General features: G+C 39.0%; 1 protein-coding gene across 1 annotated transcript in view; it reads right to left on the bottom strand.

Moving 5' to 3' along the window:
* The window catches only part of COL28A1 (collagen type XXVIII alpha 1 chain), a gene marked incomplete at both ends in the record, with an annotated part of 159,468 nt that overhangs the window by 105,946 nt on the left and 27,346 nt on the right, over positions 1-26,176 (bottom strand). The window contains 5 exon segments of the mRNA XM_082662419.1: positions 631-699; positions 3,188-3,256; positions 11,215-11,279; position 11,282; positions 12,384-12,443. Coding sequence (XP_082518545.1) covers positions 631-699; positions 3,188-3,256; positions 11,215-11,279; position 11,282; positions 12,384-12,443 — 264 coding nt within the window.

Below are 26,176 nucleotides of genomic sequence, written 5' to 3' on the forward strand. Positions count from 1 at the left end.
TCTTTGCATGAGCTCCAGATGTAAAACCACGAATGCCATTTCAACAACACCTGGATAAGTTAATTTACTAAACTCATAACACAACAGTTCTCTTGTACTCAGTACTCCAAAGGAAGAAAGAGCATCTCACATATTTTTAAGGTACTTTGAAAGTGGAGTTACACCACCAGTGCTGAGCTATTTGAACCAAGAATGGTATGACATCTAAAATTTGTATAATTCACTATTTACCACTGTCTCTACTATTTAAATACAGATGCCCAGAAGAGACAGCTACCAGTAAATAGTAAATAAAAGGAATAAGTAATTCAAGTAGAAATACAACACCCAAGATAATCATCAATGTCAATCGTTATTTTAATATAATATATAATATAATGATATGCTTAGACATTGACATATAAATGACTCCAAACTGATTTGAGGTCTCTGTTTTTTGCACATTTCTTATAACTCTTCCCCTTCTGGCAGCTTTCCCTTGGCACTGGTCTTTAAGGCCTTCATAATTAACTGGATACCTGTGGTGTAGGATCATCAGGTTGTACATAGTTCATAAATGTACATACATAAAGAACAATGAAAAAAATAATTGTATTGTCGTCCTTTCTATTATACACCCTTTTGCAGTACCTTGTCCCCTTCGATTGATGGGCCTTCTAATCCTTGTGGGCCAACTGGTGCTTCAGAACCTTTTTCACCCTGAAAGTATATGGAAGGGATATGAATGCACTAATAAAATTCAGGATTTTAAAACAGTTCAAGCATTCAAAGCATCTAAATTCACTGCTAACTATAAATGGGTAATTCTAACTCCAAGATTTGTAAATTGCCAAAGAAAATTAGCATTAACATTCATAAATAGAATCTATCCAAACATAACGCATGCAGCATCACTAAAGTTGGAAAAGCACTCCATTCCTAATATAATCAGATATATCTGGATATGGGAGATCTGATCAATCACATATTATAACTAACAGAATCAGTCTTCCATTTCCTCAACATTTCTATAACTGGATCCATTACACAATGAAAATTTGTCTCTCAGTATATGAAATAATATTTGCTAAGATTGAATTATTTATTACATGTTTTATACCAGAATTTATAATCATTTATTGAAAACTTAGTTTTAGAAGAATTCATGGAAAATCTTCTTGGATATGCTTCCAGAGTCACATGACCTGTGTGAATAGCTCTGGTTGTAATGTAATATCAATGAAGTCATAACACTGTGCATTTGTATGAAAAACAAACCATATAATCAATCAGAAATAGTACACATTTCATGAACCGAGAGCAGAATCAAAGAACATTTGCAGGAAACCTAGGCAACAGGAAAACACACCTTAATGTCCATCTATATTCATAATTTCTTCACTTAAGCCCTACGTCATTGCAAAGTAGCCCCAAGAAGAATATACAGAAACCTCCGATTTGGTCTTGCTGGTTGGGGAGTGAAGTGTTCTGACTAATGGGTTCTTCTTTTGTTACCACAGAGTATATTTGTGTCCAGTCAACCCTAAAACAACACTGAATATAATGAGTTCTTTCTTTGATGAGTCAGAGTGTGTTATTATGAAGGAGTGTATCATTATTTCATACAGTTGAAACTGTCACTAAGACATGCCCTGAAATAGGCTTCGCAGTGTTTCATTTATCCCTTTCTCACTTATTTCTTAGTTTTGAAACCTCACAGATGATAAGGAGAAATAATTCTGGCTATTTGAATTTTCAGGTTGTTTGGGCTACACATAAATCGAAATTTACTATGTGCCAAAGAAAAATTCAAGAAATTATGTATTATAAAACTTTCTGAAATGCGGTGCCAAATTGCTGGCCTCTGCCTTCTCATGATGATACTTTGGTTAGTCAAGAGCATTAGTAATGTCCCCTTCATCCGACATATTATTTCCATTTACTATAACAAATTAAAATTTGTTAGTTAACAAGGGCTTCTTTTAAAATTCAATCCAGCAGTTACAACTTCGTGTGAATTACTTGTTTTAACTAATTGATTTCCCTTTAGTTGAGATTTAGGTTTCTCATAGATAACTGAATATTGATCATGGTGGAAGAGGCTGAAAATGAGAAGCAATTTTAGAGTGTGAGACCGTACTGAGAAGGTTGGGTCTCAGTGACTCGACTGAATGACTGAAGTGGAAGGTCTTAGACACTTAGAAAGCAGCACATGCTTCTCTGGGTAGTGTGTATGCATGCATGTGTCTCTGGGGGAAAGGTTTTAGAAAAGAAGAGAAAAGGACCCCAAAGTTTATCCTTACTTACTCTGAAATTTTGTTGATGCTGCCCAAAGTGTCTTGGAAAATCATTTCCTAGGTGGCCTGTGGCAAAGGAGCCATATATTATGGGTAAAGAGTCTAGAGCAGGGATCAGCAAAGTACAGACCATTGGCCAAATTCAGCCCACTGCACGTTTTTTGTAGGTACAGCATTATGGGAACACAGCCAAGTTCATTTATTAATACATTGTTTAGGGCTGCTTTCATGCTGCAGCAGCAGAAGTTAAGTAGTTGCAACAGATATCGTATGGCTCACAAAGCCTAAAATATTTACTGTCTGGTCCTTTACAGAAAAAGTTTGCCAAGCCCTGGTCTAGAGGAACCTGAGCTCCAAGAATTACATATGGGAGGCAGTGGAAACATTTAAATTCTCCATTGCCAGGTAAAAGGTAGGTCTTGCATAACATTTTGCTCCTTCTGGTAATATGGTAACTCCAATTCCCTCCACCCACCCACATTTCTTTTCTTACGTTAATGGAAGTACTATGACAAATTGTTTTATTGGACTGTTTCTTCTGTACGTTTCACAAAACAAAGCTGTGGGTAAAGCTTGGTATAGCCACGTTCAATAACTTAATTTCTGGGCATAAAGATGCTATTTATCACTGTGACTTTAATGACTACAAGCTACTTTAAGAGATTTCTCTAATTTCATATGCGGTAATTATATGAAGAAGCAGCCTTTCAGTTACTTATTTATATTTGCAAATGTCACGATAGCTTTATATTAAGGGGAAATTTACATATTACTTCGTTTAATAGGGTGAAGGTGGTCAGGAGAAGATACTTGACCTGGGATAATTGGCTAGGACACATTTTTGTAAATTTGTCATTCATGACCATGCAATACAAAGCATTTTCCCTCAGTGTAGAAGGTGTTGTTGTTACCTTTGGTCCTGGAGGTCCTTCTCCTGGTAAGCCCCTCTCTCCTGGTGCTCCCTCAGGCCCACGGGGACCCTGGTTAGGATACGAGGGGGTGAGGAACAAGAGAAAAGAGAAAAAGAGAGAAAGGGAGAGAATGGGAGGAGGGGGAAGAGAGGAGACGGGAAGATAGAAAATGGTCATATTTCAGTTCGCATGGGCATAGTCCTGTTCATGTGATTAGTGAGAATCCTTCTAGTAAACTCCATACTGATCAGTAGAATCATAGAGTTGTGAAGAATAATATTCTCATTGTATTAAATACTTGTTCCATTTGATTGGCATAAGATGTTCTATTCCGGTGTTCTCAATTGGAGGAAAATGGAAATTAAGTGATGCTTCAGAATAAGGATGAGGAAATCAATCCTATGAGGAAAGGCTAAAAATCTAGGACTGTGTGGCCTGGAGAAGGATGTGGAGTGATTAATCATTTAATTAGGTTATCAGGGGAGCCCTGTGAAGAAATCACTACACAGCTGTTTTAAAGCACTGAATTCTATTCATATGTTGTTTTAATTTCCATCCTGATAAATTTAGATTCAAACTTGAATTCTTTCAGGAACTGGTTGAATCCATTGGAGGTTTATGTGCAAGTAGGAATCGTGATAGAATCATTAAGGAGGAACAGGATTTTCCATCTCAGTGTTTAAAAGTAAGAAGCCCATGTGGCTGTTCCTCAAAAAGGCACTCAGATAGGTGAGGACTTCTCACATAAGGAAAGAAAAACAACACAGTCCCAGGCTTTGAAATGGACTGACAGGAAACATACTCATTGAAAAATAACAGCAAAAGAGTCACTTAAACCTGGAATTTTACAAGGTTATAAAGTTTTCCCCTCTTTCTTCTTGGCCAGAAGGCAAAAAAAAAAAAAAAAGTAGAAAAGGGACTAACAACAAGAATTGTAGAAGCATGAACTGGAGCTTTTCCTCTAATGGACCTAGAAAGATAATTAGGGCTTTCTTGCCAGGGCAGTAAATCTTTGATGGAACAAGGTCTACTGAGTTGCCCAGAGTCCCAAAGCCAGCTGGCTGCAGACACTCTGAGTGATCTTGGGACTCAGTATATAGTAATCCAGCGTAATTTAAGAGGTACTTTCTACTCAAGCCTGGTAGCAGAGCTAGGATACAGCATTATGCTCATCAGTGACTGATCACAGCTACAGATTTGTGAGAGAGAAAGCTAACTGTATCCCATATTTAATTTTTTTTTGCCTTTCCCTAATACTGGACATTTAAAAGAGTCTTCTTTAGTATTTGTGCATAGCCAATTTAGTAAAGACTTTAATTGAAGGAAAAAGCTAGCATTTAATTCAATTTAAATTGCTATGCTTGTGGGAAAACTAGCTTTTAACCATCCAAGACCTTAATCAAAGCTCTAATATCCATGACAGCTTACTCTAATGTTAGAGAAATTAACAAGGGGGAAAGTAAACATGAGCGTGAAAACTAGATTGCAAACTAAACAGACAAGGCCTAGCTACTATCACACACAGGATACCAAAAATATTAACAAATTATTCTTCTTCCCCACCGATATGACAAATGAAAATAACTCAATTTACAGTGAATGCAAAGGAATCTTTTTCCAGTTCATTCAATTTTTTTTTCCCATTCGTTCAACAAATGTTTACCAAAAGCCTGGTAGATGCGAGTCACTGTGCTAGGGTCTGAAAACAGTAGGCAGCCCTGCTCCCTGTCTCATAAAGTTTACAGTCTTGCATAATAACCAAAAGCAGATTTGGGTGTCATTTGCACTGAGGTTCAAGCCCCCGCTCTGCTACATATTAGCAATGTGATCTTAAGCAAATAATTCAATCTCTCTAAAGTTCAGCATTGTCATCAGAATGGTGGTAACAATAGTACCTACCTCAACCACACGTATTAATATAAAGATTAGCTCAGAGAGATTTAAAGCTGTTACATATTAAGCACTCAATAAATATCTGCTATCACTAACAAAATTATTTCCCTTGAATCCTGCAATTGCTCAGAATGTCCTTTTATAAAGTTTTTACAAATTAGATAGTCTCAGAGTGAACGGCTTTATGTTAAGCAATATGGAGAGAGGCATGCAGCACAGAGTAAGCACAGACCCTTCCTTCGTCTCTGCATTTCTAGAATACATTAGCCAAGGTGAAAATGAAAATAATGAAGCCTTTTAGGAGTCATGTGTTCCAGGCTGCTGAGAACAGAGTTAATGCTTGTGAACAATCACTTAGGGGCATTAAAAAAAAGAGTGTAATTACTGGAAACTGTCAGAGTAATATTCTACACCATCAGTATATTCCCAAGTTTTCCAGTTAAACAGTCAAGATGAAAGATGACTGCCAACCAGAGAAGAGAAAGAGAAAGTACTTGGGTTAGATGAACTATACTGTTAATTTATTAAGACAGTACCAACAGATTTTTTTTCCAGATTATTTTTTAAAAGACAAAAATGCTCTGTAAAAAATAGTGTCCTTTTCAGAGGCCATGACATTCTTATTTGGCTTCTAATGAACACTTCTAATTTAAAAATATCTAGTGGAAGGAACTAATTATCAGCTAACAGAGTCTGATCAGAAATACTTTATATGAGACATTAACAAGATAAAATATGACTGTCCATTATCTGATTATCTTCCTTAATAATCTCAATAGTGTGGGTAATCAATAAAAGTGGTTTCAATATACGTTGCAAGCATACGCTACATATCAATATGCTCAATAATAATATAAATTAGCCTTAATATTAAAACGGTGAAATCTACTTTACTTTTAACTTCAAAATAATTATAGTTTTGTTTCAGGGGGTATTTTTCACAGATAGTGCTCTGAGTATCCTTGCACAAAAAACAAACAGATCACCCTGAGAATCTGAATCAATTTATTATTCATGAATCAGTCATCTGTCAGACCAACACAAAACTAGTGGTAATCATACAATGAAAGAAGATAGCTGACAGTTCAAAGTTAGGTCATGGAGCTGGAATATTAATTCAGTCGATCAGATTTATTTATCACTGTTACATAAAAAGAGTAGTTAGTGCTAAACCTGAAACCACTTGAAATGATTCAGGCAAAGAAACAAAGGTTCTTGCAGCAGAACCTTTGTCAGTCCTAAGGTAAGTCTTTATGTTACTTTGAAATAATTAAAAAGCTCTCATTGTTGATCTTTTATTACGACATTTTGGGAGAATATTTTCATGTATTACTTGAGATCCTTCCCATCTTTGTTATGATTTTAGTTCCCAATTAAATCAAAGACTTCACAGTGTCACTCTAATTTGTGTAATTGTGATTGGATAGCAAGAAAACAAACAAGAATTTCATGTTCTGGCAATATCATGAAAACTCTCCAGCTACAAACAGAAAGGCAAATAATATACATTTTTCTTTAAAATGAAGGCCCCAAAAATCAATAAATAAGGGAAATCACAGGGTTCCAAAACAAAAGGAGCGCTGAACACTAGAGGTAAGCATGTAAGCTGACACTGTAACTGTTCTGGGTAAAAAGTGTGGTTGGGGCTTCCCTGGTGGCGCAGTGGTTGAGAGTCCGCCTGCCGATGCAGGGGACACAGGTTTGTGTCCCGGTCTGGGAGGATCCCACATGCCGCAGAGCGGCTGGACCCATGAGCCAGGGCCGCTGGGCCTGCACGTCCGGAGCCTGTGCTCCGCAACGGGAGAGGCCACAACAGTGAGAGGCCCACGCATCGCAAAAAAAAAAAAAAAGTGTGGTTGTATGGTAGGACAAAGTCTTGTAGTCTAAGAGGGAGAACCAGGAACAAAGACTTTGTCTCACTCGATGGAAAACAAGGAGAAAATTAGAACTAAGATCCCCCCCCATAAAGCTAGGACCTTCAAAGTTATATATCTTCAATGAAAGGGCAGGGTAGAAAAAAGCCATCCCATAAACACAGTGTTATGAATGACAAGAATCTTGTCTACCTTCACTTGGGCTCTAAATGGGCCCAAAAACTCCTAACCTGGTCCTGTGCTATGTATGGGTTTGTAGTTTCAAGTGACACCATGTTGGTGGTCTGGGGACACCTTAATCAAGACAATAGCATCAAGGATGTGCCTGGAGTACATAAGAGATGCAAATGCACACTTCTCTCAAGCATGCTCCACACAGAACACTTGGGTTTTCACAATTAAACCTGGCTGACAATGAGTTCAGATGTGATAGTACAAAACATACAAGAGGGCTTCCTTGGTAGCGCAGTGGTTGGGAGTCCGCCTGCCGATGCAGGGGACACGGGTTCGTGCCCCGGTCCGGGAGGATCCCACATGCTGCGGAGCAGCTGGGCCAGCTGCGCCATGGCCGCTGAGCCTGTGCTCTGCAACGGGAGAGGCCACAACAGTGAGAGGCCCGCGTACCACCAAAAAAAAAAAAAAAAAAAAACATACAAGAAAATAATTCTCGGGACTTCCCTGGTGGCGCAGTGGTTGAGAGTCCACCTGCCGATGCAGGGGACACGGGTTCGAGCCCTGGTCTGGGAGGATCCCGCGTGCCGCGGAGCAGCTGGGCCCGTGGGCACAGCTGCTGAGCCTGCGCGTCTGGAGCCTGTGCTCCGCAACGGGAGAAGTCGCGATGGTGAGAGGCCCGCGCACTGCGATGAGGAGTGGCCCCCGCTTGCCACGGCTGGAGAAGGCCCTCGCACAGAGACGAGGACCCAATACAGCAAAAATAAATAAATAAATAAATAAACAACTCCTACAAAAAAAAAAAAAGAAAGAAAAGAAAATAATTCTCAGTGAGTAAAAGTGAGCCAATATAATGTAAACTTCCCCAAGGTTGCCAAATAATAGGATAAAATAATAGAGACCAAAAAAGGAAGTATACTTTTTAATGGTCTTAAGAAAAGCATAGAAATATAAGAAGCAAAGAGGACAGTATAGCAAAAACATATTAGTAAAAAAAAAAAAAAAGACAAATTTTTAAAATTAGCTTTAAGAATTTTTAAAAATACTCATTAAGTTAAAAATACAAGGTATGATTTCAGGACATTTTATAACCAGAAAAAGATAAATTTGTGAATTATGAGTTAGATTTGAGGAAATCACCTTAAAGTGCAACTAAACATCTAACAGAATTTCTGAATAAATGGAGAATGGAAAAATAAAATATCTGAAGAGATAACAACTAAGAACTTTCAAAATTGTTGAATTCTCAGATTCATGAAACCCATGAATTTGAAGCACCCAAATATATCCATATTTATATGCATCATAGTAGATCTATGGAGACATTCAGTAAGTCCTTCAATGGTGGACAGTAATGGCAAATCCTTACTTGATTAATTGCCGGCCCCCCCTCCCCACCAATTATGGCCATCATCATGACCCTCTCTCCATTATGAAAGAGTTCCAGCTAGTCAACATATTGATACTACCAGTGTGACTGGCCCTTTCCAGAGAAAGATGACAACGGGCTTGCATGTACCTTTTGCAGGTTGTTCACTCAGCAGTGGCAGTATCCATATTAGGTTTGTTAAAAGGAAGTTTATGTTGATCCTGTGTATAACCTCCATCCCAGCCACTCATTAAAACTGAGTGGATGGGACTTCCCTGGTGGTGCAGTGGTTGAGAATCCGCCTGCCAATGCAGGGGATGCAGGTTCGTGCCCCGGTCAGGTAGGATCCCACATGCCGCAGAGCGGCTGGGCCCATGAGCCATGGCCACTGAGCCTGCGCGTCTGGAACCTGTGCTCCGCAACGGGAGAGGCCCCAACAGTGAGAGGCCCACGTGGATGGTAGTAGAGCTGGGAAACTGAGTGGATGGTAGTAGAGCTGGGAAAATTGATTGATTGACATCCTGTCTACTTGTTTAGTTAGAGCCTTCTTTAAAATGGATGTGGTTTGGTGAGCATTCACCTAGGACACAAATATCTTCATACTCTGTGTTCATGAAGAGAACAGGAGTCTAATTTCCAGCTAGGCCAGCAAAACATGCTCAGTTTTGTTCTTCCTTTGTCTGTTCATATGGGGCTATAGGTGTGGCTTGTGGGAAAAGTAGCAATGGAGTAGATGCCATAGGAGTCTAAGCCAATTACTCATGAAACTATTTGTATCTTCAAGAATAATGATGAACTTCTACGACACATAGCCTAGATGGCTTCTATAACACCCAGTTCATGATGAATAATTCAACATGGACTTCCCTGGTGGCACAGTGGTTAAGAATCTGCCTGTCAGTGCAGGGGACACGGGTTCGATCCTTGGTCCCAGAAGGTCCCACATGCCGCGGAGCAACTAAGCCCATGTGCCACAACTACTGAAGCCCGCGAGCTCTAGGGCCCATGTGCCACAACTACTGAGCCCGCGTGCTGCAACTACTGAAGCTCACATGCCTAGAGCCCATGCTTCGCAACAAGAGAAGCCACTGCAATGAGAAGCCCGCGCACCACAACGAAGAGTAGTCCCCGCTCGCCACAACTACAGAAAGCCAGCATACAGCAATGAAGACCAAACGCAGCCAAAAAAAAAAAAATTTGACACGTATGGTCGTGTATTGTCCCATGATTAGCCATGCAGTCTCTCCTAGGATCCAGCAGCAAGGCAGAGCTGTTTATTAAGTTTATTAAGCTAAAAGCAGGCATGTGGAAGAAAAAGAAGAGATCTTATGCTTGCTTCAAAAGTCTCAGGTTCTTTTGGACAGTTCATAAAGGCTTTGCAGTGAAACATGAAGCTCACTTTTATTCCCACTTATTCAGAACATTATGAAAAGATTTTTTCATTTCTGTCTAAAACTTCCCAAATTCTCTGCTGTACTCCCTCTATACATGGCAACCTATCTGGGCCTGTATATTTCTAGCTGATGTCATTTCGGTTTTCTAGGTTTCCAGCCTCTCCAGTGTAGAACCAGCAGTGTCTGCAGGGAGCTCATAATCTTCTTTCTCAGTGGTTTAGTTTTTGTTTTGTTTTGTTTTGTTTTTTGCGGTATGCGGGCCTCTCACTGTTGTGGCCTCTCCCGTTGTGGAGCACAGGCTCCGGATGCGCAGGCTCAGCGGCCATGGCTCACGGGCCCAGCCACTCCGTGGCATGTGGGATCTTCCCGGACCGGGGCACGAACCCGTGTCCCCTTCATCGGCAGGCGGACTCTCAATCAGTGGTTTAGTTTTAAGAGACCTATCCAGTTAGTGGAAACACAGTAGATAATTAGACCAGTGTATTTTTCCTTTATATGATGTTCTCGTTTTTGAATTAGTGTATCAAGACATTGGTGAAAAGACTAGCCCTCAGATAGTATGGTACCATTTCATTCTCAGACTACAGCAAGGAAGCACATGTTTCTGTTAATATTATATGTGAGGAACTATGCAACGCAAAGCCCAGTTGGGTGACCAACTATTCACAATCGGTTGTTTTTATTTGTATCCCAGCAAGTCAGCTACTGTTCTTTCCTTGGAGAATAATGATTACTTGAAAAGTTAAAAAGCTTCTTATTCCAGAACAGTCATGTTTTATTCATTTCCTCTCCAGCTCTCTTTTGACAGATTTTTTTTTCTTTTCCAACAATAGTAGATTTCAAAGCTACATAAGGTAGAAGCTGCAAATAACACAGGTATTACCTGTCTACCATGATCAATTCTAGCTTTAGAGTATACTCACGGGTTAGGTAATGAGCAAGGTCCTTATTCTCAGTGATTTTCTCATGGTTACAGGAAAGTCAATTACAAAGTATAGACATTAGGTATGAATCTAGCTCTCCTATCTCCTAGGAAATTTTGACATATGAGAACTCCTTTCTTCTAGGACATACTGATTAATCTCACGAAAGATTACAGTAAGAGAGAGCCTGTTGTACATATCCTATAAATATAAACAGATAGATAGATATCCCTATTTCAAGTGTTATGAAAAATAACACTTGGATCTGGTCTTTATATATTTATCGTCTTTTGTTGTTTAAATAGATAAAGATGGCTTAGTTTAACCATTTATTCTAACCCAAAAGAGCACATAAGAACTATATTTGTCCTTTTAATTCCACCTAGAATTTCTTGCTACTCACTGTCTGGCCCAGCTCACCAACACCAATCGGTCCTGGAGGCCCAGTTCTTCCTTCCTGGCCTCTTTCCCCTAGGAGGAAGAAATAATTGAATGAAAGTTTGCTTTTTTAAATGAAGACTACATATAGCACAAAATACACTGGAGATTTCAACAAAGATAAATAGCAAAATTGTCAAACTTTTCAAACTCTTAAAGATTAAAAAAAAATCTAGAGGAGGAAAAATGCCTTGAATTTAAGTGAACAAATTACCCCCAAACATTCCTCATTCCTTCTTGTCTAAATGCAATTTCAGCTTTCAGAAACGATTACGTAGCATTTGACAGGTCAGACCGTGTACGACTCTTTTTGGTTACTGAAATGACCAAGTTAACAATGCCCATGCTGTTCTCTGCCCCCTCGCCACCATCCAGGGATGCGTCCCCCGCCACCGTGCCCTGTTCCATTTCACCTCGCCTTTTAGTTCTGTTTCACATTTCTTCTCCTTCAGAACCCTTCTCCAATAACTCTGCCAGTATAAACTCCACCTTCCCTGGAATCTCAGTGTGATTATTGTCTAAATGCATTCCATGGTGACACCTGATTACATTCGAAGTGCACTGTTTTGTACTCCTCTCTGGTTTAGCCCCGCGTCGAAGTCTTATTGTCCCAATGACATAGAACAGCCATTTAAAATAAGCACTTCTGCTCTAGTACATCCTGCATGATGTAGAGCACCCAAGGTTGTTGGGTGTTCTAGTCCTTTCTAGTTCCCTACAAACCTCCCGTCAACATTTACTTATTCAGTGTCATGGTTCTTCTGGTTTTTGCCTCTCTGTGCTTATTTGATGTGAGCAGGTTAAGGTGTTTCACTTCCCAGTAATATTTTTGCATGCCAACATTTAAAATCCATGAAAACTCAACAGAACTAGATGTATGTTGGCAAGAGGGTGGGTATTTGGAGACAAGCAACATTTTCATTCCAACCAAATCAAAAAATACATAGAGTATTCTTGTGGTAACTGCCCCTGACCAGGGCATTGCAGTGTCCAAGCATCCAGCCTGTAAGTAACTCATACAGACAGCTTCCTTGTATCTATGAGGGTAACACTGAGCAGAGTTCAAATCACAGCTCCCCCAGCCCTACAATAAATTCAGTAGTCATCAATGGCCCGAGAGACCAGTATCTTTACCTTAATACCTGGCTGTCCAATACCAGAGGCTCCTGGAGGACCAGGGGGACCAGGTTCACCCTAGAGGAAGAAACAGTGATATGTTAGGTCAACTCCATAGTATTTGTTGAGCAGCTCTTAGACATATAGTAATGTGATAGGGGCTTTGAGGGCATCAACAAAACCTAGCACACAGTCTCCACCCTCAAGTATTTATCATCCAGTTGGACAGACAGCACAGACCCAGGATGGACTTAGCCATGACCCAGTATCTAGGGTTCATGAAAATGTCTCCATTTTAATTTTTAATATCAGAATAAAAAATAAACATGATAATAGTGTATATAATAATGAATACAGTCTGGACTACATTTTTCTTTATACCAACTCAGTTGTAAAATATAATTTTAAACATTTTTATGGAGGAAAGTACCTAGAAAGGCAAAAGTTTTTAGGATCCATGAAAGTCATAACGTGGCCCTCACTCATTTGTTCAATACATCTTTATTAAGTGCTTCTGGCAGACACATTTGTTTTCTACCCAGTGATCATCCTCTCCCTTCTTTCTTCCCTGCTGTTAGAACTCTGACCTGTTCAGGTCAGTGGGCAACTATTCTTCGCCCTCAGATGTGTAGGATGAATGATAATCCGTCTAAAACAAGGGTAGAATCTTTCCCTTTGCCACTGATTAATCTAGGTTAGTCCTTTGACTCAGTTTTGATAAATGAGATGTGGGGACCTTACTGGATGCAAAGAGAAACTTTTGCCTCTGCTTCTTTGTTCCTACTTGGAGATGTGATAGCTATCTTGTAACCATGAGGCAACAGTCTCTCAGATGAATGCCAACAGTTGAAGAGGATGATGCAGAAAAAATTTAAAAGAGCCTGGCTCCTAGACAGCCTCACTGAGCTCCTGATCCAGTCCTAGACTACCTACCTTCAAACATTCTGTTTACTCAACAAGAAGCGTTCTTATGATTTAAGCCACTATTAGTCGAGATGTTTGTTACTAGAAATCAGAAGCATTTTCAGTTAATATAGTCTATGATGTGGCAGGCCCATCATAGAATTCAGGCATTATAGAACTGAGACCATGGCACTCAAACTCCTGCATTTCACAGGTGAGGAACCTGAGTCGCAGAGGGGTTACCTGGCCTGCACAAACTCACACCTCAGATCACCCACAGGGATATGGGTCTTCAGGTCTCTCAAGCTTCTGGGCCTTTTGCATGTTGATAGAGGAAAGGAGAGTGGCTATTGATCACCATTTCTTTTTTTATAATGCTAATTTTTTCCGTTTATCAAAATAATGTATCTTCACTGTAGAAAATTTGCCATATATTGAAAAGCATACAAAGAAAATTTTACACTATGTATCTATAACAACTGTTAATTTTTGGTGTGTTTCCTTCAGTTTTTTTATTGTTATTTTTTTAGAATTCTATTGAAGTATAGTTGATTGACAATGTTGTGTTAATTTCTGCTGTACCGCAAAGTGACTCAGTTACACATATATATATTCTTTTTCATTATGGTTTATCACAGGATAGTATATAGTGAATATAGTTCCATGTGCTATACAGTAGGACTTTCTTGTTTATCCATTCTGTATATAATAGTTTATAATAGTTTGCATCCGCTAACTCCAAACTCCCAATCCATCCCTCTGCCACCCCCCTCCCCCTTGGCAACCACAAGTCTGTTCTGTACGTCTTTGAGTCTGTATCTGTTTCATAGATATGTTCATTTGTGTCATGTTTTAGATTCCACATATAAGTGATATCATATGGTATTTTTCTTTCTCTTTACATACATGCATGTACCTCTAATTTATGTTAAGAATAATTTCAAAGTATGCTTGTGTTGGAGTTAATGAATACTTGCTATTTAAAATTTCACTAAACTTACAGATTTTTCTCTACTCTTCATCCTTTTATAAGCCAACAGACAGGAAGTGGAGGCAAACCTTCTCCCAGGTTGAGGGGAACAAAGGAATTTTCACTAAGCTAAATCCTCAGTTCTCCCCAGAGGCTTGTGATTTTGGAGGGGACTCTTAGTAACCAGAGCAAAGTTCTATTGATATGGTAGAGTCATTACTTGAAAGAAGTCTGTTGACGTTAGCCAAATGCAAAGGGGAACAGAAGAGAAAGGAGAAGGGTCATAGTTAAATCGCCTCCCTAAAAGATATGTCGAGGCTCAAGATGAATCAAACAGAGAAAACCTGTCTCAAAATCAGTTGATTGTAAGAGTTCATGATGCTTTGGCGTTTCAGTGGATTGAATTGAAAAGTACCTTCTGTTTATCCTTTTGAGTACAAGTCCATCTGGCAGATAAATCAACCTGAATTTTTCCCTTTAAAATTCAAGGTTCTAGTTATCTTTTAATATAGGTTAAATTTTCTGGAGCAGCCAAGTAATTGCCATTCTTATCTTTTACATGTTCTTGGCCATGGAATTTGTCTCTGTATAATATCAGACAAATATTCTCTCTTTGGGGAGAATATAAAATTTCTCCCCAAATTTGAAGTTGTTTTCTTAATCTCAAGTTTAAGTGCTAGAGAATATTCAGTTTCCTAAAGATTCCAAATTTTAACTTCAAAGAATCTTTCCTTATAACTTCTTGTGCTCTCCATTCAAACTGGAATCTCCTTGTCCGTTACACGGCATAAGGGTGAATGTTTCCATCACTTAGCAAAGGAACACCAAGTACTTGCTATGTGGATGGTAATAAATACAGAGAAGTTTAAAACAAAGGCCCTAAACTCAAAGGGCTAGTTCGAGAGGTAAAACACACCATTAAAATAATGATAATGATAATAATAATAATAATGGTATAAGGTTCTAAGTTCCCTATTCTCTTCATTCCCTGCCCTTTGGTATGTAGTTTGGTTCTGTAATGGATCAGAGGCTTTTAAATATATTATGAATTTGGAGGAGAATTTGAATGTTTTATAGTGGAAGCTCCGCCCTACTGTGTACTTGTCCCTATGTTTGATCTAAAACAAACAAGAGCACAGGTTGGTGAGAAAGTTTCCCAACTCTGGACAAGGCATTGATTCTGCTGTTAACTTGCCAAGAGGATAAAGAACTATATTACCCTTCAGCGCATGAGCTCCCTTTAGCCTTGGTCCCTTACCAACAGCAACTGAGAGACTTCCTAATATTGCTTTTTCAGGGGAATTACAGGGATCTGAGGTTATAGAGGGGCCACTTTCCCTTACCTGAACACAGCCCCATAGCAACATATCTTCACACTTTACCTGCTTAAATTTATTTCCCGGGAGGCTTGCATCTCAACCTAGGACCTGCAGAACAGTATTGGTCCACAATTAATGTCTATCCCTGTCACACTTCCCCTTTCCCTTTCCTACAGAGATTCCTGAGATGGTAAAGAAAGTGGTTCTGATTATAAAATACCATAGCTGAATAAGACAGAACAGGAAGAAAAGAGTCAGCACTCTACTCCAAATGATTTTCCTGGAATTCACCAAGGGAACATAGCCTTGAAAGACTCCAGGCTTGATTCCTTTTTTGCTATTATTCCTGCCCTAATCCTCACCAACAAACACACCCACAGATTGAATACCCTCAGTACTACTTATTATTTCTCTACTCCACTTTCTTTAAACATCAGGGGGATATACAAAGAGGACTGGGTTAAAGTCGATAGCGCCAGAGAAGTCTGTGTCTCTTGACCTTTGAATGAGTGTGAATGAAAGTGAACATGAGATGTAAGCATGTGAGGGGCATCGAGGAGGTTAGGTAAACCACTTTGATCCTTCTCAGAAATTAAGGATGCCTATGCTATGGACATCAAGATGGGAGAAAGCCAATGTTTAATAAAACCTACTGTTTTCAAGCACTGCCCTGACACTTCATATAGATTATCGCATTTAATCTTCTAACAATCTTAGGAAATTGGTGTTTTTTCCTATTTTATGATATAGGAATATAATCTCCATTTTTAAATTCATTTTTCAGTATGCATGGTACCACAGGAACAAAAAAACATGGCTTTTTCATTCAGTCAGTGCATTTGAATTCTGGTTCTATAATTTACTAACAGTTTGAGCTTTTGCAAGATCCCCATATGCAAAATGAGGATCATTTTATCTACCTTGCAGCATTGTTTAGAGGATTTGAAATATTGTCTTAAAACATCTAAGTCATAACCAGTCACATGGTAGCTGTATAATATTTGTAGAGCAATTATTATTCACCAGACTTTCATTGAGCACCAACCTGGTATCCAGTACCCCCTAACATAATTATAGACATAAATCAGGTTGCACCTGCACTTTGCAGACACTTAGAATCTGGCTGGAGAGGCAAACGAATATAAAACAAAATATAAGCATGTGAATTAGCTATAAAAAAGGTATTAACAGAGCATGTAAGACTGAGGCAGAAATGTTTAATTCTACCTTAAGGAATTGGGTAAGTTTTATATAGTAGTGGAGATATTTGCTCTGAATAAAAATGCATGAATCATATTTAATCTAGTAGGAAAGAAGGGGGACGAAAGTTCTGGAAAAGGAGAGAGTATGAGGCATAAAATGATGTGAAATGTTCTGGGGACAGTAAGCGGCTCTGTGGGGCAAGCGGACAGGAATGAGGTGACAACAGCATCACTGTCTGGAGCTGCACTGTCCACTGGAAATATACAGTGAGCCACATTTGTCATTTTAAATTTTCTAGTAGCCACACTAAGGAAGTAATAACAGATTTTACTTAACCCAATGTACCCCAGATATTATCACTGCAACATATAAGCAATATAAAACTCTTATTAATGATTTTGTTTTTCATTATTTTTCATGTTATGCCTTTGAAATCCTACGTGTATTTAACACTTACAGCCCATTTCAACTCCGACTAGCCACTTTCAAGTGCTCAATAGCCACGTATGGCTACTATATTGGACAGTGCAGCTTTAGAGAGTGATTAAAGTGTCTGGAGGCTCGGGTCAGAACCATGGAGAGTACCAACATTTAAGTTGGGTGGGAGTGAAAGTACACAGAGATGTCTTGTGGGGATTTGGGGAAGACAGTGGCCCAGAAAAAAAAAGGAGGGCAGGGAGAGCTGACAAAGGCAGTATAAAAGATGTCAGGAAAAAGAGAATTTCAAAAGTAACTCATCCTTTCCAAAGACAGAGTCATATTCTTTCACTCACAGACCTGATCATCTTCCAGCATTCTCTATTTCAGGGAAGGGCATCAAGATCCCTCCACATGTCAAGCCAGAACTTAGGAGTCATTCTTAACATATCTCACTCCCTTATCCATCATATGCAGTGCGTCACCAACACCTAACAATATGCCCATAAATCTCAAATCCATCCACCTCTGTGTCCTCTACCATGTCTCTACAGTCTACCCCAAATTAATATCATCTCTTGCTCAGACTACAGCAAAGTCCTTAATACTCTACATGCATCCATTCTAGCACATTCTAATTTATTCCCCCACCCGTCCACTGCAGCCAGAGCAATCTTCTAATTTAAATCTGAGTAAAACCCTTCAAGTCCTTTCCCTTTGCTCTTAGGGTAAAGACAGAGCTCCTTCCAAGGCTTGTGAGCCCCTGCATGGTGTGGTCCTGTGGCCTTTTCAAAACTATTTGTTATTAGTTGCCTCTTCTCTAGCCACCCTAGCACCATTGCCCTTTGTTCAGTTCCTTGTACTTGCCATGTTCCCTCCTGCCACAGGATCTTTGCATGTGCTGTTGTCTCTATCTGGGATGTGGTTACCTCTCTCTTTTCCTAGTTAATCCTTATTCATCCCTCAGATATTATTTTAAACAGCATGGCTTCAGGGAAGGCCTCTCTGGTCAGGTAAAATCCCTATTCTAGAGGCACTGATAGCATCATTTTCCTCTTTTTCTGAGCATTCATTACAGTTGCAACTTTGTACTTCTGCATGTGTTAATATGTCTCCCCATAGACTGTGGGAGGATGTCATGTGATTTTGCTCAGCTCTCCATTCTCAATGTTTAGCTAATTGACATTATCTACTCAACCATCCAGGCCTCAAACATTTACTGAACAGTGACTAAGGAGCAGATATTGTGCCAGCTGCTAGAGGTGAACAAAACAGGAAACCTGGTCTAGGCAGGGGGAACTGGGGGTTTGGAATTGCTCCTCTGGCGTTCCCACTGGTTTACTTACATTTTTAACTAAGAGCGACTGTGCATACATTACATAGTGATATAAAGTACTTATCGCACAGTTTTTGCTACAAACTTATCCAGATACAATTAATCTTTTTTTTTTTTCCAGTTGAAGGCCAATAGATGGCCTAAGGTTACACTGTATGGAAAGTTCAGCTAGAGAAACCCAACACTTCTTATTCCTGGCTCTAACCAAAGTCAACATCTTTCCTTTCCCTAAAATAATAAATAATGAATGGTTGTCCAAGACTCTGAATTTTTTGAGGACAGAATTTCACCTTTTCTTGAATAATACAATTATAAATAATTTAGTCATACCTTGGGCTCTTAACATTAGATAGATGTTTTAGCAACTTCTTTTTATCGTTTCGCAGATATGTATAGCACCAACTGTAATACTTTAAGTCTTGTGACAAATATTGCCATACTTACCCAGTGGAAGAAAATGATGAATGAGCATTTTGTAGGTGCAAAATGGTTCAAGTATGGACAAAATACATTCTTAGCTGAAACTCAATGAAGTGATTACTGTATACAAAGGCTTGGGAGAAAAGTCGAGAGAAGCCCTTTTTTTTTTTTTGGAAAGAAGGAAAAGCGGTGGGGGTGGAGGCATGAAACTAACATTTATCAAATTCTTGTTAAATCAAGCTCTATTTTTAGTTCCTAATTTCTCTTATTTCAGAGAAGTGTTATGTAATAAGAGGCATATTTTTAGAAAACATATCAGGCTAGCTTTGTTTTACATTAATGAAAAGAGGTTGTCAAAATGCTTCACTGCTTAATTATTGCTGATACATATGGCACTTACTATGTAACAGGTGTTATTCTAAGTGCTTTTCGTGTATTAACTCATGTAATCCTCAGAACAGCTGTATTTTTAACCCATTACATTAATGAGAAAACTGAGGTATGGGGGGGAAAAGTGAGTTTTCCAAATCACAGAACTAATACAATATAAGGCTGGGTTTGAACCCCAGCAGTCTGGCTTTAGAGCCAGTGCTCTAACCACTGTGCAAAACTGCCTCTTGGGACTTTTCCATTCTTAAAGTATTTCAAAAATCATTTGATTGCAGACTAAATTTATATCTTTGCTACAGGATGAAAAACACAAAAATCAGATAGTTACAATCTACCCATAGTTGAAGAATCATCATATGAAGACAAAGAATCTCTAAAATAAAAATAAGCCACATGAAAGGATATACTATTACAAGCCAACTTATATGCCCTTTCAGGCACATAAAGTCTACCTGGATCAGTGTTGTCACTGAATTAGTGGTAAAGTTAACATAAATAATAATTGGCAATACTGTAATCACACAATGTAACTCTGCATATAAAGCAGTTATTAAGCAACTGCACTGTTGGAACCATCATTACTTAAAATCTCCAGTTGCAATCTTTTTTTAATAACATCTACTTGGGTAAGAGAAAAGATCACTGTTCACATACTCTACCTACTTATGCTTTTCAAAGAAGAAAAACTCCATAATAACAAAGAATTGCTGGAGAATGTGATGAAAATTGTAGTGTTGTACCGGATTTTAGTAACTCAGCTCCTTTTCTTGATTGCTATTAGGTTAAAGTGAATGAAATTGACAATATACAGGTAGGTTTGACTTACAAAAAGGATGATTCATTTGTTTCAATCTAATAGGAAAGTCATATTTCATTATATATAATAAAACCTAAGGAATTGTGTGTCATTTTCCTTAAAAGGAAGGACTGTTCCACGGCCCATCAAGAGAGCTTTTAAAGAAGCTAGGCTCTGGTGGACACTCTTAGGACCCCTCTAGCACCAAATGAGTGGCTGGAAACTCTTCAGGGTGAACCCTCTCCGTAAATCCGAGAAGAAGGACACCAATTTACGAGAGAAGAGAGGTTCATAACAGCATGATATGTTTCCTAAAAACCTACTCTTGGAGACTGGGGGCAGAGGAAAATGAGGAGAGTTATTGTCGAAAGAGTACAAAGTTTACGTTAGGATGATGGAAAAGTTGTGAGCACAGATAGTGATGACGGATACACAGTATTGTGAGTGTATTTAATACCACTGAATTGTATGCTTAAAATGATAAATATTATGTATATTTTACCACAATTTAAAAAAAAAGCCTTCTTCTTAGAATAAACTTAGTTTTCCCTGCTGCACTGTTGCTGCTGGAACTTACTTGAATTGATTAAGAGCACTGATATAAGTATTAAAGAAAAGAATTCTGACAACGCTCTGAAGACATGCGGTAACTCGTTGTGTTCCACGTTAGTGCCCCACTCAGCACCTTTGTGGGAAATGTTGGCAGCATTTTGGGTGCCTTGATCCATCGGAGTTTTCGTCTTGGCAGGCTCTGCACACGCATGCGCACATACACACACACGCAGGATGTACCCCATCTGCTGAGGACCATATGTGTCAGAGATTTGGGGAGGAAAATCATCTGTCTTGAAGCCAATGGCTGACATGCCACATGTTCTGGCAACCACGTCAAACTGTCACTATTAGTTGTCTCACGTCAAATGAGTTAATAAGCTCATTTAGTATCCTGGTGGGCAGATAGGCATGTAGGTCAAAGCCCTTTCCACAATAAGAATCTCTGGATTACTAATGATTCTTTCCCTTTAATTAGGCCCAGGACAGAAATAGCATTTAGAATTTGACATCCCCGAAGAAAAACAGCCACATAGTTTGGCAGCTTGGCTCTGATTCTGCATCAGACAGATATTTGTAATTAAAATTGTAAAGGGATTCTTCTCTTCGCACTGCTATACACTGAGCAGTCGCAACCTTGTTCAAAGGTGTTAGCCTGCCAGGAGAACCAGAAGGCCCATTATTGGGTTTGGACAACTGGAAAATCTGGCGTGTTTGAATACCCTGGACTCAAAAATACTTTTCATGAAGCCAAAAATATAGTCATTCTGTATTGAGAGCTGTGAACTTAAAAAAAGTTTTCTGTTTGATTATTCTGTACTAGGGATTGTTGATGTCTACATGTTTCACCTGATTTCCTTCCCATCAAGTTATGAGGAATTATATCCTATTAGAAATCATGATTTTTTTTTAGTAGTTGAAAGCAACATCATGATGTTAGGGGATTTTTAGGCTTTTGAGTTGTGTGAGAGCTGAAATAAAACTACACAACATTCTAGTTTGAGGAGAAAGTTTCCGCTTCTTCGTAGTTGTTCATATTTGTGGTATTTGAACTCTTTCCAAACCACAGTTGAAATATTTATGTTCAGTAGGTTGACCTACTAAAGCTGCTAAGCTAACTTTAAGTCAAATCAAGCATTGATATTCAAATAATGGCAAAACTAAAGAATGAATTTTTAAAACTACTAAATCTTCATTAATGATATATCTGTTCTAGTGAAAATAGTGACATTATAGAAAACATAAGACTCTAACTTGTATATCTGAAACTGTAAAAAAAAAAAAATTAAGTTCCAAGCCTCCATGCCTCTCTTAGAAGAAAACGGAATTACAAATACCGCATTAGGTTATTAAATGCACAAGACGCTTCTGATGGATTACCTCTACACTCTCCTGTTTCTATTTATTATCCAGATATCTTGGAAGAATGGTCAAAATTCCTGGCTATTGCACCCTTCTCTCTGATTCCTTCCACAATCCATTGTCACCTCCCCAATCTCTCACAGGTTTCCAAAACCTGCAAAATTGACAATCTAAGTGACTGCATAGGTCCTGCCTATTTGACCTGTCTGCAGTATGATACTGTTGACAGCTCATTCCATTTAAGACTATTTCCTTGTTCATTCAGCAAATATTTATTTGTTGCTTATCTTAAACATGTGTGAGTGTAGATATAATAATTTTTTTTCTCAAATATCATAGCAGTACTCCTGACCCATTGTCCCTAGATTCTCTGCTTTGGATTTTTCAAAAACAGTGATGGACATGTACATATCTATCTAATTCTCTTGCCAATGGTTCATATTTGAAAGAAGACTGGCAATGTTTAAAATTATAATGCACGGAAACTAAAAGGAAACTTGATTAGTACTCTTTCAGTTACCAAAATACATACGCATTCCTAATAGCTATGTCAAAGGTTGACAGACATCCCTGTTTTAAAAACTAACCTCTTTTCATAGAGCATTTTGAAGAAAACAGGATGATGTGTAGGGATGTTTACTAGGTTGACAATTTTAATTTCAGGATCTGTACATTTAGCTCTCATTTACTTAATTTCTTTATAAGAACACCAACTACTAAAAAAAATTATCTACCATGCTTGGGAACCTCAAAAAATGGTATGGAAGTATGACAGAGCTAGGTAAGGAGGAGTAGGGTGTCCAAGGATCATGTGCAGCGCAGAGCTTTCGAGTGGACTAAGTGCTTCTTCATTTGCCCTCATTTACTTCCTTTAAAGTTTCACTTACTCACTAATACTAGGTCTGTTGTTTATTTTGGATGTGGGCTGGATGTTTGATTCACTGGAGATTATTTACCCTGACCATATCCATTTATTAAACTGGACCGGACTGGTGCTATTTCCCTATGAGTTTTCTTAACATCTCAGAAGCTAAACTGAACATAAAGTAAGAGGACTTTGAGTTTCTTATACTTGAGTGTAGCATGAGAAGAAAACACTTAGGGGGGAAAAGCCCTGCAGAAAATGTATGAGCGCTCTAGAGCAGAACAATGGAAGAAGTTAGAAGAAGGGAGGCAATACGTCTATTAAGATAAATTACTATATAACATAAATATCACTGTATTTTTAAATTGTTTGAGGATTAACACGTGCTGCTTTGCCTTGGAGAAATACGTCAGGGATAATTCCTAATGCCCTTTTGGCCCTAGCACCGAAGCTCTCATGCTAGGATGCTTCAACGTGTCACAAGCTATTTCCTGCTCAGGCCACAGTGAGCAGTCCTTCCTCCTAGAGCACAAAGAGGGTCTTGGGAAGAGTAGATTTGGATGAGATTTGAGAAGAAAACACCCTTCAGAAATAACCTCAGAAGGACATCAAGAAATGGCAAAGGGCTTCCCTGGTGGCGCAGTGGTTGAGAGTCCGCCTGCCAATGCAGGGGACATGGGTTCGTGCCCCAGTCCGGGAAGATCCCACATGCCGCGGAGAGGCTGGGCCCGTGAGCCGTGGCCGCTGAGCCTGCGCGTCCGGAGCCTGTGCTCCGCAACGGGAGAGACCACAACAGTGAGAGGCCTGCGTACCGCAAAAAAAAAGAAATGGCAAAAATTACCTAATGTGGGCCTGGCACATCCAGCATTCTACTGTGTTTATTTGTTCAAAACTAATTTTGGTTACTTGTTCTCTGTGATTTGAGAGGCCTGCCAGTCTTGAGCCATTCTTTCTCGTTATTGGAGGGCCCATTCTATGGCCAGATGGGATTGCCACCTGAACCACCACACCAGCCCTTGGAAGGTGGCGTAGGGTTCTTAGGCCCTCAGTTTTTACTGAGAAGGGGCACCGTGCTCTCTTGTTAAGGACATTGCCAGTTTGGTCCTAGGGATATGGCTTCTCAGATACTTGCGTGATTATAGTTCTAACTGATTTTAGAGACTGATGGGATGTTCTTCTTATGAATACCACTCTTGACCCTCATGTATGGGAGAGGCTGAGGTGGCTTCCTTCTGAGAAACATCTATGTTTTGTTTCTAAAGCAACAAGGTCATTTAGGACAGAATACTACTTTACATACGGAAAATACTAATGACAGAAGTGATTTGTGAAATAGGGCCAGAATCACATTTTTCCTTAATTTCTCACATGCTATTTTTTCCTTTCATTCTTTGGCCACCTTTTCTGCAAACCCTTTGTTGAAGAAAACCCAACCACTAGAGCAACAGAACGGGATTGTCGCTCATGAGAGAGACTATTCATAAATTCAAATTCATAGACAGGCCCTATCTAGAAACTCCCATGGAATCTTTGCAAATGTGACAAGTCCAAATTTTCTATTTTAAGGTCTCATAAGAGACAAAATATTTGAAAATGCACATTACTGGTTTCTTATTCCCATGAGATTCCTTTCCTTCTTTTCCTGCATTTTCAGATGAACATTATAACCAAGTAGAAGTGCACTCTCAACAGACTTCTGTTTCCAGCCAGAGTACACTAGAGGGGGTAGAAAGATGCAATTTCCATACTGTCCAAAAGAAAGGCATTTATCTCAGGTTGACTATCTAGGAAATTCAGCAGTTTTCCTAAGAAGATAGATATAATATGGTGGTTAAGAGCAGACTGGCTGGGTTTGAATCCTGGCTCTGTCCCTTCCTAGCTGTGTAGACTTGAATCCATTGCTTAAATTCTCTGTGCCATAGTAGCCTAATCTATACCGTGGGAGTGAGAATAGATCATGCCTCAGAAGGTGGTGTTATCTTAAATGGGTATTTAGAACTGTATCTGTGCATAGTAAATATACACTAAATAAGTGCTATCTGTTATTTTAGAAGCTTCAAAATAATAATCCTCCCTGTGTCCATTGGAAAATACAGAATTACTGAATTTTAAAGGTTTTTTTTTTTTTTGGCACGAATTGCAGTAGCAATATCGTAAAACCATTTTGTAATAAAATGGTAATGGATAAAAAGAAATGTCACTATAAAACATTGTTTCCAGATTGAGCAAAAAAATAGTTTATTAAGTTTTTAAGATTTAGAAGTACATTCTGGCATGCAAGATGAAGCCATTCCCTGAAACCCGACTTTTAAGACAATACAAGAATAAATGTATAAAACCTAAGACAATTAATGAATGTGACATGCGTCTCTGGTTGACAGATCCAAAGAGGGGTAGAAAGTAGTAATAGTCTCCAAGTAACAGTCAAGAGACCATTAAATCTGTGACATTAAGACAAAAATATAACTAGGAGAAAAATGAGAAGCTTACTCCCATCTCACTCCCTACCAAGAACCCCCAATATTCTTTTTTTTTTTTTTTTTTTTTTTTTTTGCGGTACGCGGGCCTCTCACTGTTGGGGCCTCTCCCGTTGCGGAGCACAGGCTCCGGACGCGCAGGCTCAGCGGCCACGGCTCACGGGCCCAGCCGCTCTGCAGCATGTGGGATCTTCCCGGACTGGGGCACGAACCCATGTCCCCTGCATCGGCAGGTGGACTCTCAACCACTGTGCCATTAGGGAAGCCCCCCAATATTCTTTAGATACTGACATCTTTTTAACTGACAACAAATTTTTTGTGTTCACCTGGCAGTGAATTTTGTGATTTTAAACCTGTGATAATTTTACGTTAAATATCTTCACCAAAATTTTTGAAAAAAAGAATTTTTTAAAAGAGAGGCCCTTGGAAAGTTGAAGTCCTCAGATACCTTTGGAAGAGTGACTCCTTTTATGATGATGATGTGAAAGTCGAGCATGAAGTGTTATGTCAGAAAATTACAGCCTCCCCCAATATACTTGACTCATTATTTATTCTAAGAATTAATGCATTCTTAGAATTAAAAGCTAAATTCTGTGGAAATAAATCCACTTTAAAAAAAAATCTGAGTAGTAATTGTATAAGACATGAAGAAAATTGATCAAACGATGGCACGTTTTTATGAACTGACATCACCCATCTCCCGAAGCTGCGTGCCCTGCTCCCAGCCCAGCACCTCCGCAGACGCCCTGATTTCCAGACTTCTCATTTTCCAAAATGAAAACTTTGGGCCAGTATGATTTC

This window comes from Grampus griseus (assembly GCF_964374135.1).
Source record: "Grampus griseus genome assembly, chromosome: 9".
Lineage (NCBI taxonomy): Eukaryota > Metazoa > Chordata > Mammalia > Artiodactyla > Delphinidae > Grampus > Grampus griseus.